At 43.0% G+C, this 15,207-nt stretch overlaps 1 protein-coding gene across 2 annotated transcripts in view; it reads right to left on the bottom strand.

The window, feature by feature from the left end:
- RNF165 (ring finger protein 165) overlaps positions 1 to 14,566 on the bottom strand; it is a 93,047-nt gene extending 78,481 nt beyond the window's left edge. The window contains exons 1-2 of one of the 2 annotated variants that reach the window (XR_006389435.1): positions 14,325 to 14,566; positions 11,117 to 12,609 (exon numbers count right to left, since the gene is read on the bottom strand). Coding sequence is in view for 1 of the 2 variants with exons in the window: in XM_044292626.1 (XP_044148561.1) it covers positions 14,325 to 14,385 (61 nt within the window). In the remaining variant the exon portion in view is untranslated. Of the gene's footprint in view, positions 1 to 11,116; positions 12,610 to 14,324 lie in introns of those variants that run through there. The other variant, XM_044292626.1, reaches the window with a different exon arrangement.
- Positions 14,567 to 15,207: the final 641 nt, after the last annotated feature.

The raw sequence follows: 15,207 nt of genomic DNA, 5'->3' as shown, positions 1-15,207 counted from the left end.
TTATCTAATGTCTTCTTTGAACGTGGCAGATTTCTTTTACCTTTTATTGTGCTGTTCTTTTTTCATCCTTTCTTGGTGAAGTTTTTTTTTAGCAATTTTATTTTTTAATAATTAATTTAATTTGAATACATTCTAGACATAACAGAGGGAAATTTTAAAAAATACTTAAGTTTTGTAAGATTAAAAAGCAAGTTCCCTTAATGACGGGAGTATAAAACGTGTCACTAAACATTACTTAGGCCATAAGTTGTGACCATCTGCTGTCTGCTGGGGCAGGACGTTACGAATTAGAAGCCTCACAAAGGGGCCTAGTGTTACCCAGCCACCATCAGCCATCTGTCCCTATACGTCTGAGGGACCTGAAGCTTTCACATCTTACTGCTTCATCAGGACAATAAAACGAGCCGGGACTTTACTAGGTCGCCTGCAAAGATCTCAGCAGTGAAACCAAGCTGGTCCTCAGCTGAGACTCTAAAAGAAGACAATCAAAGCGTGTAGGGGGAAGACGAATGGTAATTTTCATTTATGACCCCAAATGTAAATGTTCCTGTCCATGATTCGAAAAAAAAAGCCTGCCTTCTTCTATAAACAGCGCCACACCAGTCCACTGGTGGTGTATGGTACTGCAGCTCAACCCCATTGACTTCAATGGAGCCAAGCACAACCAAAAAGTTGGTGTGGAGCGGTTTCTGGAGGAGAGCAGCCCTGATTTTATAATGATGAACGACCCCTTTAACCCCTTCATGGTCTGTGTTTTTGCTATACAACAGCACATGAAAAATGGGTTCATTATCTCAATAAAAAAGACATAGGCCCTGATTTATCCAAACTGGTGTAAAGGTAAACTGGCTTAGTTGCCCATAGCAACCAATCAGATTCCACCTTTCGTTTTTTAGAGCTCTTCTGGGAAATGAAAGGTGGAATCTGATTGGTTGCTATGGGTAACTAAGCCAGTTTACCTTTACACCAGTTTTGATAAATCGCCCCCCCCCCCCCCACAAGGCTCTGATTTATCAAAACTGGTGCAAAGGTAAAGTGGCTTAGTTACCCATAGCAACCAATCAGATTCCACCTTTCATTTTCAAATGGAGCTCTGAAATCTGATTGGTTGCTAAGCTAGTTTTACTTCGTAACAGGTTAGGGATGTGCAAATGGTTTCTTCTAGAGGTTTCAGTGGCCTCTTTTTGTTAATCCGTCGATTTGGGGATTGGTCACGCTGTTGAGATTCCCAGTAATGTTCTTCTGTTTGCAGCAATTCTATGCCCCGGGGAGATTTATCAAAACTGGTGTAAAGTAGGAACTGGCTTAGTTGCCCATAGCAACCAATCAGATTCCACCTTTCATTTTCCAAAAGAGCTGTGAAAAATGAAAGGTGGAATCTAATTGGTTGCTATGGGCAACTAAGCCAATTTCCTGCACACCAATTTTGACATATATCCCCTCAGTGTCTTTTACCTCCATTAAATCTATCAGCCATTTTGGAGGCTACAGAGAACTGTCTTTAGTCACTAGCTCAGTTCTAGGTTCTGTGGAGAAGTACACAGGATGAAGATACTTTTTTTCTTTGCGAGTTTTCCGTCCGGATGTGATGCATATGCTGAACACATGGCATCCGGACTGAATCCTGACCCATTCCTTTCACTGGGTCTGTGCTTGTTTTTCACTCATCTTCTCTGCGTTCAGGAAAAATCGCAGCATATTCTATATTGTGCGTTTTTCACGCAGCTCCGGCTCAATAGAAGTGAATGGGGCATGTGTGAAAAACGTAAGATATCCGGACGCAATGTGTTTGTCACTGATGGTTGATAGGAGATGTGGATTGACAGACTGTGTCAGGACACCCCAATTCATTCTCTATAGGCCCGGACGTGAAGCGGAGAGCACACTATGTGCTCTCCGCTTCCGCATTTGCGGAGCGCGGGCCCGAACTTCCGGTCCGGAGCTCCGCAAAAGATAGGACATGTCCTTTTCTTGTCCGCAGCTGCGGACAAGAATAGGCATTTCTATAGCGGGTGCCGGCCGGGTGTGTTGCGGATCCGCAATTTGCGGGTCCGCAACACACCACGGACGTGTGAATGGACCCTAAGGGGCAAGCTGTTCCGTTCCGCAAAATACGGAATGCACACGGACGTCATCTGTATTTTTTGCGGATCCGTTTTTTGCGGACCGCAAAATACATACGTTCGTGTGCATGAGGCCTTAAGGGGGTGGATTTTGTGAAAGACTCTGGAGATGCTGAACATCTCTGGGCTCACCAAATTGGCTTATTGAATTAAAGTCATTGTGTAAGGTTTCTCAGGGACAGCTGGATCGATGCTCTGCCTCTCTGTGATGGCGACATTGCTGATATTACTATGCATGGGGCTAGATTGCACAAGATGGATCAATTTACTTCCAAGACAGCTGCGAAGAAGACATCCAGAAAGAAACGCCAATGTTCTTGTCAAATGTTAAAGTTCAGCCTCACCTTTTTATGACCTTTCTGTATTTGGGATTTGCAAATGTAGAAATTTCCCAAAATACTTGTATGCTTAGAATAACCCCTTACAGGGATACAAGGCCTGGTCTGGTTGGTTGGTGCCCTGTGCGGTTTCTGTAACCTCCTTCCCTTAGGCTTGTTTCACACTGCGTGCAGCGGTATTTGTCCGGGGCGATTCTCTGCATATTTGCCGGATCGCGTCCGGATCACCAGCAGACCTCATTATAGTTAATGGGGCCAGACAGCATTCTGGTAGCATGAAGGAAGGAACCGACACTCCTTTGTACTGCAATTATATCAGGTTTATTCGCCACTCATAGAAGAGGTGACGCGCGTTTCGACACATGCAAGTGCAGCTCACACTGCTTTGATAAAGGCACTGAGTGGCGAATAAACCTGATATAATTGCAGTACAAAGGAGTGCCGGTTCCTTCCTTCATTCAAGCATCCGGAGTGACGTCCGCTAACCGCGCACCCATACCTTCACGCAGTGCCACCCGACTATTCGTAACCAGCATTCTGGTAGCGTCTGGCAATGCCGGAACCAGCAGGCTCCTCCCAGCCGGAATATCCTACCGGATCGGCAAATGCGAATGTGAAACAAGCCTTAAAGTAGCACTCCCACAATTTTTTTTATTCCCTGACCTGCTAGAAAGGTACATGATGTAATCTGCAGTGAAGATAATTTTCTTAGGCTACTTTCACACTTGCGTTTGGTGCGGATCCATCTTGTATCTGCACAGACGGATCTGCACAGATCCATTTTCAATTGCACCATATTGTGTCAGTGAAAAACGGATCCGTCCCCATTGACTTGCATTGTAAGTCAGGATGGATCCGTTTGGCTCAGCTTTAGTCAATCGGTCACCAAAGCGCTGCAAGCTGCGTTTTAGTGACCATCTAAAAATCGCAACGGAGACCAAACGCAGCCAAATTGATGCATTCTGAACAGATCCTTATCCATTCAGAATGCATTGGGGCTGAACTGATCCGTTTTGGGCCACTTGTGAGAGCCCTAAAATGGATCTCATGCCAGTGTGAAAGTAGCCTTACCGGTGACCATATTTGTGAGTTACTGTATAACCTCCCTTCTGATCCTCAGCTGTGTCATGTGAGCAACACTCTGACTTTCCAAATAACACAGCATCATATGTGTGTACAGGAAGTCTATGTATTCCTATAAGAACCTCAATGTCAGTCTCAAAGGAATGAACAGAGAAGTAAATGACTTCCTGTCTGGGGTCAGTTGGAGAGGTAGAGTGCTTGTCACATGACACAGATGAGGATCAGAAGGGAGGTTATAACTTATAAATAACTCAGAAATATGGAAGATCACCTTCACTACAGATCACATCATCACAAACCTTTTTAATAGGTCAGAGAATATATTTTTTTTGTGGGAGTGCTTCTTTAAGATTCCCCATATAGTTCCTAGATACATCTGCCCAATACACTAGGAAATATAACTGCATCCCGTGTAGCTGCATTTTCATAGGGTAGGGTGCCAGGTATGGGTGACCAGGCCAATGGAGCCGATGCTGCCAGATGGTGCCCTTATGTAAACAAACAGGGGGGGCATTTACTATGGCTTTTACGCCAGAATTGTGGCATTGAAAAGGAGCAAATTGGCCTGCCGGGGGGAGCGACAAATTCATGAGTTGCCTGCGCATCAACATAAATTTGTCGCATCCTCCGGCAGCACACAGGGAATCAAGAGAGGCGTATAGAACGCCAATCTTGATAAAGGTCCCCACCAATGTGCTCCTCTCTAAGGACTGCACATGGACTCCTACAAGCCATCAGTGTAATTCAGCCCTCCGGGGATCCGTGTGGAGGAACCCAGGGCATGCACTATTCTGGTCCGTGTCTCACACCTGGAGACCGGTGGAGACCATTGTTTCTGGCAGTCATGAGCAGTGATGGCCAGTTTGCAGTGTTCGCCGACGAACACATGCAATCTGCCATCTTTATTCCCAAGCCCAGCGATGCAGAGGTAAGTCCTTACCTGTGCCTGCGCCGCGAGCCGCTCTGAAACACATGCGGTCACCGGGAGCAGGCAGTTCTGAGAACAGCCGCCGGGGGCCTTCATCGGGCTGTTCTCGGAACTGCCTGCTCCCGGTGACCGCATGTGTTTCAGAGCGGCTTGCGGTGCAGGCACAGGTAAGGACTTACCTCTGCATCGCTGGGCTTGGGAATAAAGATGGCAGATTGCATGTGTTCGTCGGCGAACACTGCAAACTGGTCATGAGGTCCATGTCTTACATGGACTGCAACACGGATCCAGCCTAAGGCTATCCCTGACTATTAATCCACGCTACCTCTATTATACTCCAGAGCTGTATTTCACAATTCTGCTATTTTAAGGTGTGTAATCTCAAAGGGGTCTGGTGGAGCCGAATATTGTCTACTCCATCCAACACAGTATACAGTATTTTGTAATAATAGGGCGATATCCGGTAATAAAGTATTCTGCATTCTCTCTGCATATTTCATACCAAAAATTGGATTCAGCAAAGGAAAGTAGATATTTCCAATAGAGGAGAGGAAGAAAGAGACGCTCTATGTGACTGGGTGACAGAAAAAACGGAATTGCGGAGCCATTAATTTCTATGGGGCCGCACTATGTGCTGCCCGGATCCGGAATTGCGGATCCTTACTTCCGGGTCCGCAATTCCGTTCCTGAAAAAAATAGAACATTTCCTATTCTTGTCCACAATTGCGGACAAGATTAGGCATTTTCTGTTAAGTGCCGGCGATGTGCGGTCCGCAAAATGCGGAACGCACATTGCCGGTGTCTGTGTTTTGCGGATCCGTGGATCCGCAAAACACACGCGGATGTGTGAATAGACCCTTAAGTGGGCACCATGCAATACGCCTTTTTCACAGTGGTAGTGCTGTAGGGGAATTGCTGCTCTGGTCTCCTGCACCTAGTCGCTGAGATTAGGGATGAGCGAATCAACTTCGGATGCTTCATTCGAAGTCGATTCGCATAAAACTTTGTTTTAATACTGTACGGAGCGGGCGCTGGGAAAAAATACACATATTCCACCACGTGCCTGATCAGTAAAGTGTGTACAAATCCTTTAGGGCCTACTTGACTAGAAGTCATATTTTTATAACACAAATATATAGCTTGGTGTAATACTAATATATATATACACAGTATATAACCGCATGTGGCCATCATCCCAGGTATTCCTGGAACTTTATTATTCCACCCATTGGATGTAAACAGAACTCTTAAAGGGGTGGTCTCATAGGCATATAGCTAGGATACGCCCCCATTGTCCGATAGGTGCGGGTCCCAGCCGTGGGAGAGAATGGAGCCCCCGCAAAGTGGTGGCTGGAGGACTCTGGTCTGGCCACCACCAAGTGCTCTCCCCGTAGAAGTGAATGGGAGCGTACCGCACATGACCGGCCACCACTCCTATTCACTTCTATGGACCCAGACTGAAATAGCTGAGCCAGCGCTCGGCTATTTCCGGTGGCCCTATAGAAATGCGCAGTGCACCCTCCACCACTTTCGGGGCTCCATTTACCATATGCCCCCATTGTGCCTCAGTATGGCCGAGATAATAAAATACAAGACAAAGGAAAAAAATCCTTTCTGCACTGGTCCAGTGACAGGTGGCTGGAAGACAATGGTCCCGGCAGAAGCCTTGATATACATAGCCCTAAGCAGTGATTTACTGAAATTCCCTCCTTTCAGTATTTCTAAAACATAAGCGATTGACAAGGAGCACTCAGGTACTGCAGACAGCAGGAGAACATTAGCTGAAGGCCGTTCCCAGAGAAGACATTATTAGGCCTCCACATGCCAACTGTTCCTTTGTGTATAAGATTGGGGGTTTAGAACCTACGTGAAACACTATAGGACTATCCCAGCAGGACTGTCGCAATACAATACGGAGTAATTATAAGGTTGGGTGGTGAGTGCTGAGTCACTGGCCCTGGATTGATGCTATGAGATTGTCCAGGGCAGGATCACGTATAGTATACATTATATAGGAGGGGGCATGAGAGGATGCTTTAGTTAAACTATTATTTTGCTGTTTACAATCTGTTTTTCTCGGTTATCAGCCTTTTGGGGTTGGTGAGAAGCTGGCTGTAGGCTCTTCAATGATACCACTACATTACTTATACCTGCTCTCCAAAACGTTTCCACTCCTATGCGTCGTATGTGCTCCTTTACAATGGGAACCTATAGTCTGGAGATGATTCATTGACTTTTATGGGATAATGTTGTGGGCGTGCTCTGAGACCTGTGCAGAGATGATTGTGCAGGGAGGGGGAGAAAGTGAGCTGTGTCACCTATTCTAAATGGTGTATCCTGTGTATAGAGGTGTTACCTGTCATTGTATCCTTCCTGTGATGATAATGAGATGACTGCTGATAAGTGATAACTACAGAACACGAAAAAGCAGCCTATTAGGAGGCTCAATGCCTGGTGTGAAAACTGCAAGGTTTTGGTTTGGCTTTTATTATTCCTTTGAGATTTTATAACTCTGGTCATATAACCCCTTTTAAGGATGGTGTAGATTATTAATAAATAATGAATGTCTGCCATAAATTATGTAGCATATAGTACCTGAGAGGGAGCCCAAAGATAAAAAGGGAAGGACCTTTAGCTCTCCAGCTGCTGTGCACATAATAATAATAATAATAATAATAATAATAATAGCTAAACTTCACTCCAGGAGCCAGTTTGACTAATTTGGCGACCGAGCACCAAGAACATTGATAGGCATGAATATAAAACCTAAAAAGTTGGCCATCAGTAGCAGATCAGCATGCTTTGTGTGGTAAAAAAAAGATTTGTACATATGCATGATACACAAGACCACTTGCCTCTAATGCAGATGTGTCATCTGTAGTTGCAGTAATCCAAGCCTTGGGTTTCATGGTACCTTTGATAATACACTAAAAGTGCAGAAGAACTAGAACATATCAAATATGTATTTAAACCATTCCTCCACCTAAATGTAGAGTTACAAAATTCATACTACAACTCCGAGATGTGGTATGGCATGATGTCACTGCTGCCAAGTTACTGATCCAACTTGTTCTGAAGGCATCATTGTGCCAACCCAACTATGAGCTGAGCTCTGGTTGATAAGGAGCCAGCTAAGGGTACTTTCACACTAGCGTTGTTTGAATCCGGCGGGAAATTCCGGCGACGGAACTGCCCGCCGGATCCGGAAAAACTGATTACATTTGAATCCTGATCAGGATTCTGATCACAATAAAAAAATGCATTGGAAAAAACGGATCCGCCATTTATGGACTTTAACTTTTTTCACATTTTTCGGGTTTAACATGCAAAAGCCGGATCCAGTTTGACGTAACACACGGCGCCGGATACGGCATTAATGCAAGTCAATGGGAAAAATTCCGGATCCGGCATTCAGTCAAAGTGTTCCGAATTTTTGGCCGGAGGTAAAAATACAACATGCTACGGTTTTCTGAAAAGCCTGATCAGTAAAAAAGACATCCTGATGCATCCTGAATGAATTGCTCTCCATTCAGAATGCATGGGGATAAAACTAATCAGTTCTTTTCCGGATTTGAGCCGCTAGTGTGAAAGTACCCTAAGCCTCTAACATGGGGTTGTTGGGCAGCGAGTCCATATTAACCAGCTTGTCTCAAGTTAGGTCTTCAGCTCATAGTGGAATTGTCACTGAGCAGAGAAGAAGCAAGAACACTTGATGTGACTTGAACTAGACTCAACTCCACCATCAGTACCCTAAGGCTCTGTCCAATGTGCCCACAGAGGCATTCGTCATAAGTGCTGGTAGGAATAAGGGCAAGAATACTTCTACATTATGCCTTCAAAAAGATGGAAACCATGACAGAACCCAGGGGACCCCAATAAAAGGGTCCATCAGACTCTGGTGTGCAACGCATTCGGCAATACACCACGGTTTCCATTATACTGTGATCAGAACCTACATTTGGACTCACCTTCTCTTACTAGAAAGGGCACCATTATAGAATATGACAACAAAACCACAAAGTTGAGTATTGTGACCTTCCACTAACCTTGAGATATATACAAAATATATAATATATAATGTTAAAATATCTTGATACCTGCAGGTCCACACAATCTGAGATTTATTGGCACCATAATTTAGGATGTCAAATGACCAGGTTGTCCAATCATTGCCCCAACCCCAAAAAAAATGTTAATGGCCCTCAATGTTTCAGTTCTCGAGAACAAAAAAGAATTCTACAGTTGAGGACTACAAACCCTTCAAGTAGCACAAAAAGAACGTTCCTCCATGGAGAGTGTCATCCTACGATATCCAGGCCCCATTTTGAAAATTATCGTATTGTAGTTTAATGGAAGTGAAAAGAATCAAAACAAAAGAATCACGTTTGAAATGAGCAGCCTCAAAACACATGCATGTTTTCATTCATGCAAGGCGAAGCACAGCCTCCCTTACTGACACGTGTGTATGTGTGTGCATATGTAGCTGCCGAGAGCTTAGCCTGCAAATCCAGATTAGAAAGAAAAGAGCAGAGTAAGGAGGGGGTTCTGTATACTGTTTACAAAGAGACAACACAAGATAGAGGCCTAGCTAACCCGCTACTGGAGGACTTCCTGTCTATGCTCCATTTGGCCACAAGGTCCAAGCATGAGGTTTATTCATGAGCTTTTGAACTTCTTAAGCATAGTAAATCTTAATTTGGGTGTCTTTAGACCTTTATTTTCTCCTTTATTAGTTATGCAAAAGATTTCCCACCACAATTAACAAACTAAAAAGAGCATTATGTGTTCTCACTTTCTGGTAGATGCTCCAAAATTCACCAGCTATTATATTTAGTGAGGTTCTGGTACTTATATCTACGGTAGATAGTACTCCAGTCCATACTTTACCATACATGTTCTCCACAGTAGAGGAGACCATACTTGGTTACTGAAGAGTAGCAAGAGTAATAGACTGGACCCGGATGGATGGTGAGAGGTCTTCCAGTCTTTGAATCGCCATAGAGGTGGGCACCGTCCTATTCTTTTTTTTTTTCTTGTGTTTATATAAGGAGATTGTCCAAAGTCCTGTAAAATACCCTTGTATGAGACTGACCTCTTCTAAAATGCCACATAGATAGGACCTTTTGACAAAATCTTTACACAATATATGTTCTCCCTAATCAGGGAGACCTCAATTATCTACTCAGGAGTAGAGATTGCTCCTTATAGACAGATATCAATAGTTAGAGTATAACCAGTCCCCAAACCTCCTGAGTTTTGGAAACCACCATAATCATAGGATCATACTCATTGCAAGGAAAGTATCCAACATGGTGAAAGAACCTCCTTGTGTATGAAAGAAGCATTCAAGGAAAAAGTGGTGGGAAACCAGTGCTATATTAGTGCTACAGGTCCTTGTTATGTACAAAGTAAGGTGTGTTTGATCTGTAGGCAGCCTACAGACCCCATACAAGTTGGTGTATTGTCAGACAAATGGTGGGTTCGGTGACAGTCTAAAGCTGTCTATACACATTCATTTTTAGTCGGCTGAACCCAGGTTTGGCTGATTATACTAATGTGTGTGAGGATCTCCTGACTCTCCTCTGATACATAATGTCGAGGGACAGAAGAATTGGGCAAAATGAATATTTCACCCAATTCTTTTGTTCTCTCGCAGCCCCCTGGCAGTGGCTTTTTCCTCTCTCCCCATAGAATACATATACACATTTGGCTGGGCCAAATGTGTATGTGTGTGGGTAAGCCTGGAGGGAGTCGGGAGAGGTAGTGTGTGGAAAGCTCCCAATAGAAGTAATGGGAGAAATATACTTTTCACCCCGATTCTTTTGTTCTCTTTTGAGATAAGCAGCTTTCTCCCCTCTCCCCACTGAATACACATATACGTTAAGCTGATTCGAATGTGTATGAAGGAGTTGGTAGAGATAGCTGTTGGCCGAATAATCGTTTGGTCCGCAGCTGTTGAATGTGGATGGCCGCTCTAATACAGAGCTGAACAGAGTGATTTTATAGTTTTGGGGTAAAAGGTTCAGTATAAGGTGTAATTAATTCATTTACATCTCTGCTCTTTCTTTGCTCAGGAGTCCAGTGGGAGGTCCTACTAGTGACTGGCAGCCTTCCCTTGAATGAGTGTGCAGTCTGTCCCTGGAAAGGGCCACCCATTGGACTCTTAAGCAAAGAAAAGGTTGGGATTGAGAGGAGTAAATTACAAGTTACTCCTCTACATACACTGGCGGCAGACATTTTTTTGGTGCTGAAATGCAAAATGGCTGCCTTATATGCTCTTGGTAACTGTAATATTAAGCTACAGAAAGCAGATGACATGCACAATGATTTTACCAGTGCAGAGTGATGTCCTTTTGTTAAACCACTGCCTCATTCCATAATATCTAAAATAAAATCATTTTTTTTTTAAGATGGGAAATAAAATAAAAAAATTTTAATCTCAGTTTTACCTATTAAGTCTAAAAACATAAAGGAAAAATGTTTCTGACAAGGGCCCCCATAGCGCAGGGACTAAAGTCATTCACGCACAGGAAGGAAATTCAGCAATAAGGAATGAGGGGTATATAGATCTACTAGAGAAAAGGAGTACGACAATAAATGGGAAAACAGCAATAGAAAAGGCAGACTAAGTTAATATAGGAAAACTAGTTTCTTTATTGAAAGATTGTTGTATTAGTATTTGTGAAACTGAGTGTAACAGAGTCATGCACACGATACAGAAGGCAAGCCCACCATGCTTTGGAGGGGCAACAACAGAACAAAAGCGGCATACAATGAGTAGATGTGTAGGCTACAGCACAGTACATTTCAGCAGGGTACGCCTCTACAGAGAGATTTACATCAGAAAAAACTAGGAAATGTAAAAAAATACAGAACATGCTTTAGTCTTAGTACATGAAATAAAAGGTGAAAGGTCCATGACTAAAGGCTTTCAGATACAGAACATTACCCACGAAATAAGAACAGGAAGTAGTTTTTATAGCACAGCAGAAAAAAAGGATACCCCTGTTAAATGGATGGTCCATTTTGCCAACAAGCTTTAAAAATATATATTTTTTTTAAAATATTTTTGGTTTTGGAATTTTAGTTTTACACCAATTTCAGAATTTCGTAATGATAATAACACAATTTGCTATGGCTCGCGACGTGTGCCCACGCACCGCCATTTGTAATTCATTCAAGTTTTTCCCCATCTTTGTGGCAGCCGGTAGACTGCAGACAATAGATTTCAACATACAATGGGGAAATCAATTATCCCTTTATGAGGCCCTTTAAATCCGGCCTTGACTATCTTGCAGCGCTGTTGGAAAATACGAGCCGAGACCCAGGCCTGGCCTCCCCAAGAGCAAAATGAATCCACTTAACAGAAATTTACAGTGTAATGTACTTAGCTAAACAAGATGAAGATACAAATAAAAATGGCTGTTACTCTCTACAGCTCTACTGAATGGCTAGGTTCTACGTTACTACAATGAGACTACAAAGAAAAGAAAAAAAGAAAATAACAGGTCCAGGGTTACATTCTCTACATTTTTTTTTTTTAACAAGAAAAATATGATTTTAGGAAATTCATTTTAAAGCATCAGTATCCTCTTGTTGCAGGGCTATACTGGCCAGAGCTCCAGCTCCAGATGGCTTTATAGGCTTGAGGCTATTGCCTTAGGATAGCAAACCAAGACTGGAGAGGCACCAAGGGAAATTTTTATTTATATATGTATTTTAAAAAAAAAAAACCTTTGCTATAAATTATTTACAAAATAAATAAAATAATCGGATCTTTTTTAAATATGAGGCAGTGAAACAAAAGCCTTTATTGGAGCGTAAAGGTGGTGGCGGTGATAGTGGTGGTGGCGGTGGGGGACAGAAAGGGAAGAAGGGGGTGGGGGGGGGTGGGAGAGGTAATAATTGCATTTGCATGCAAGCACATGGGTTACCCAGAAAGTAAACCTTCTCCATAAACAAAGAAGAAAAAAAATAAAAGGACAAGCAGCCATGAAAGAAGGGGATACTGCAGCTTAATCAAAGAACAATGTTGTCTTCAGATGGAAACAGGAAATGGTTAAGAGGGTGTCACAATACAGGTATATGCAGAGGCAGAGGACTACACCAAGAGCAGCATGTTGGGTCATTCACTGTGCTACACAATGAAGGAAAAAAAAAAAAGAATTGATAAATGCAAATGTAAAATCCCATAGTCAATTAACCTTTTTTTTTTTTTTTTTAAAGGGTAGATTGTTTATTGCATGCATACAGTTTAGATGCATAATAATAATAATCATGATAATAATATAAATATTATACTGGGGCATTATTAGTTAGCTAATATTCTCACACTCCCCAGTCTGGGGAGGACAGGAAATTATTGAAGAGCAATGATCTGCTGACCTCCCCAGTGGAGGAAGGATGGGTCTGGATGAAAATACAATAGGTCACCCCAAAAACATCAAATATCCTAGCACTGAGATCTAGTCCTGTTGCAATAATCTCTAATCTAACACAACATTGCACATCAACATCTGGGAAGGACCAGTTGTCACTGAGCAAAATAGAGGCACTGTGCCCTGATTAAAAATGTCAGGTCATCAGCAATTTGCAATAGCCTATGCACGTTTAAATAGGTGCTCTATTCCAGGAGAGAATGCATACATATTGCATGTGCTAGATCATAGCAACAATCCCATATACAGGTGACACCAGCCCACCCCTTTTCTTTAAATGAACCCCAGCCTCCCCTCCCCTCCCCCCCTTTAGCTGCAGCCACCTATTTGCAAGAGAATTTGGTGACAGTAGGAAAAGCAGCTGATGTGATGATGAAACGAAGCGATGAGGAGGAGGAGGGCTCACAAAGAGTAATTGGATCTGATCTTCCTTAAATAAAACAGTATACAGCAGAGGTCTCAATAAGATTAGGACTAAGGTACATAGAAGCCAATACTGCTTGCTGCAAAACACTCAAGAAAATACCACAGGCAGTGTTGCAGCAATGTATCCATAGGCAGATTTTTTTTCATAATAGATAGATACAATGTATCCATACAACATGTATTTCTCATAATAAACAGATAGAATGTATCCATACAGCAGGCAAATATAATAGATACAATGTATCCATAAATCATGTTATTATTATTATTAATAATAATAATAATAATAAAGTAGATACAGTGTATCCATACAGCAGGTAAATATAATAGATACAATATATCCACAGTATATGTCTAATAATAGATACAATGTATCCATACATAACGTAATTCAAATAATAAATAGATACATGTATTTCTAGTAAAAGATACAATGTATCCACACATAATGCATTTCTAATAATAGATACAATGTATCCATAACACGGTGCCTATGGTCACCAGGAATCTGATTTGCAATGTATCCATACTGCACAACATAGAGGTATTGAGAATGACATATAAATTATAATGCATCTATGGAGTAAAATTTTGATTTGATGGCGCTAAAACCCATACAACATAATATCGGTATGTATCCATGCACCTTTCTAAATCAGAATGATAAAGAAATACAATGTAACACTATCCGGATGGTCACCAGAAGTGACTGGATGGTCTTTCAATGCAATCCTTTGTATCCCTGCAGCATATATGATGTACAGAGATGCAATGTGTCCATAGAGCAGATACACTCTGGCTATCTATAAATAGGTGCAGGGCACACAGGCAGAACATTGCAGACCTCAAGGCTCTGGCTGATCAACATAGCTGCTCCCCCCCCCCCTATGTCACACTATAGCATTCACCCTCCCCCCCCCTTTCCCCAGAAGCCCACCACCACCACCACCAGAAGCCCACCACCACCACCAGAAGCCCACCACCATACCTCGGTTCCGTACAGAGCCAAAGACTGGAAGAACAAGATATCCTACGTGGACTAACACCATGCTGGCAGAGACAGTGCTTGCAACCCCTGGTGCTGATCACTGTGACTGTATAGACAGGCTGATCCTAGTGTGTGCTGCTACTGCTGGCTGGGAGACAGATGGCCCATTGGTAATGGTCCTTTCAAATCCCCCCTATATACATTCAAATGTGCTGCAGCTGCCTCAACACAAAGGGAGGGGGCTTGGAGCTACCTTCTACAGCTCCCCTAAGACAAAGCGGCCCAACCAATGAGCTCTGAGCTGGGGGGAGGGCACGCAAGCTCCCTGCAGTCTGTCTGGATTAGCTTGTTTCATTGCATTGGATTTATGATATATACTTTTTTGCTTTTTTTAAAGATTTTTTATTTATTTTTTTATTAAAGAAACAATGACCCGAGTCAAGGGACACTCAGCTGGGGGCACAGGTAGCACCATGACCTGCTTAACCTGGTGGCCCATTGGTAGAAGAGGTTATAGGAGTCTCAGACAGATATGTGGCATTAGTTTTGTATACATTAGAAGAGTAGAAAAAGCCATATGGCAGGGGAGTTGGAATGGCTGCTGCAGACACTCCTGGGACTAGCTGTCAATCAATGTTAAGGTGGATTTAGACAAACCAAAAATCGCTCCTGTTCCTGTGAACACTCGTTTCGTCGCCCGATCCATCGCCCTCATACTGTGAAGGAGATCGGTGCACGTAAATGCATCGGTCTCGTTTACCGAACAAGCAGCCGACTGTCGGGAAGGCCGCTCCATCAGCCCGGCTAAACCCACCTTAGCATTTCCATCTGTGTTGGCTGATTGTGAATTTGTGACCCTTTAGGCTGGGTTCACACCTGAGCG

This window comes from Bufo gargarizans, chromosome 1 (assembly GCF_014858855.1).
Source record: "Bufo gargarizans isolate SCDJY-AF-19 chromosome 1, ASM1485885v1, whole genome shotgun sequence".
Taxonomy (NCBI): Eukaryota; Metazoa; Chordata; class Amphibia; order Anura; family Bufonidae; genus Bufo; species Bufo gargarizans.
The sequence above is the reverse complement of the archived record's forward strand: the minus strand, read 5'-3'. Positions and strand labels throughout refer to the sequence as shown.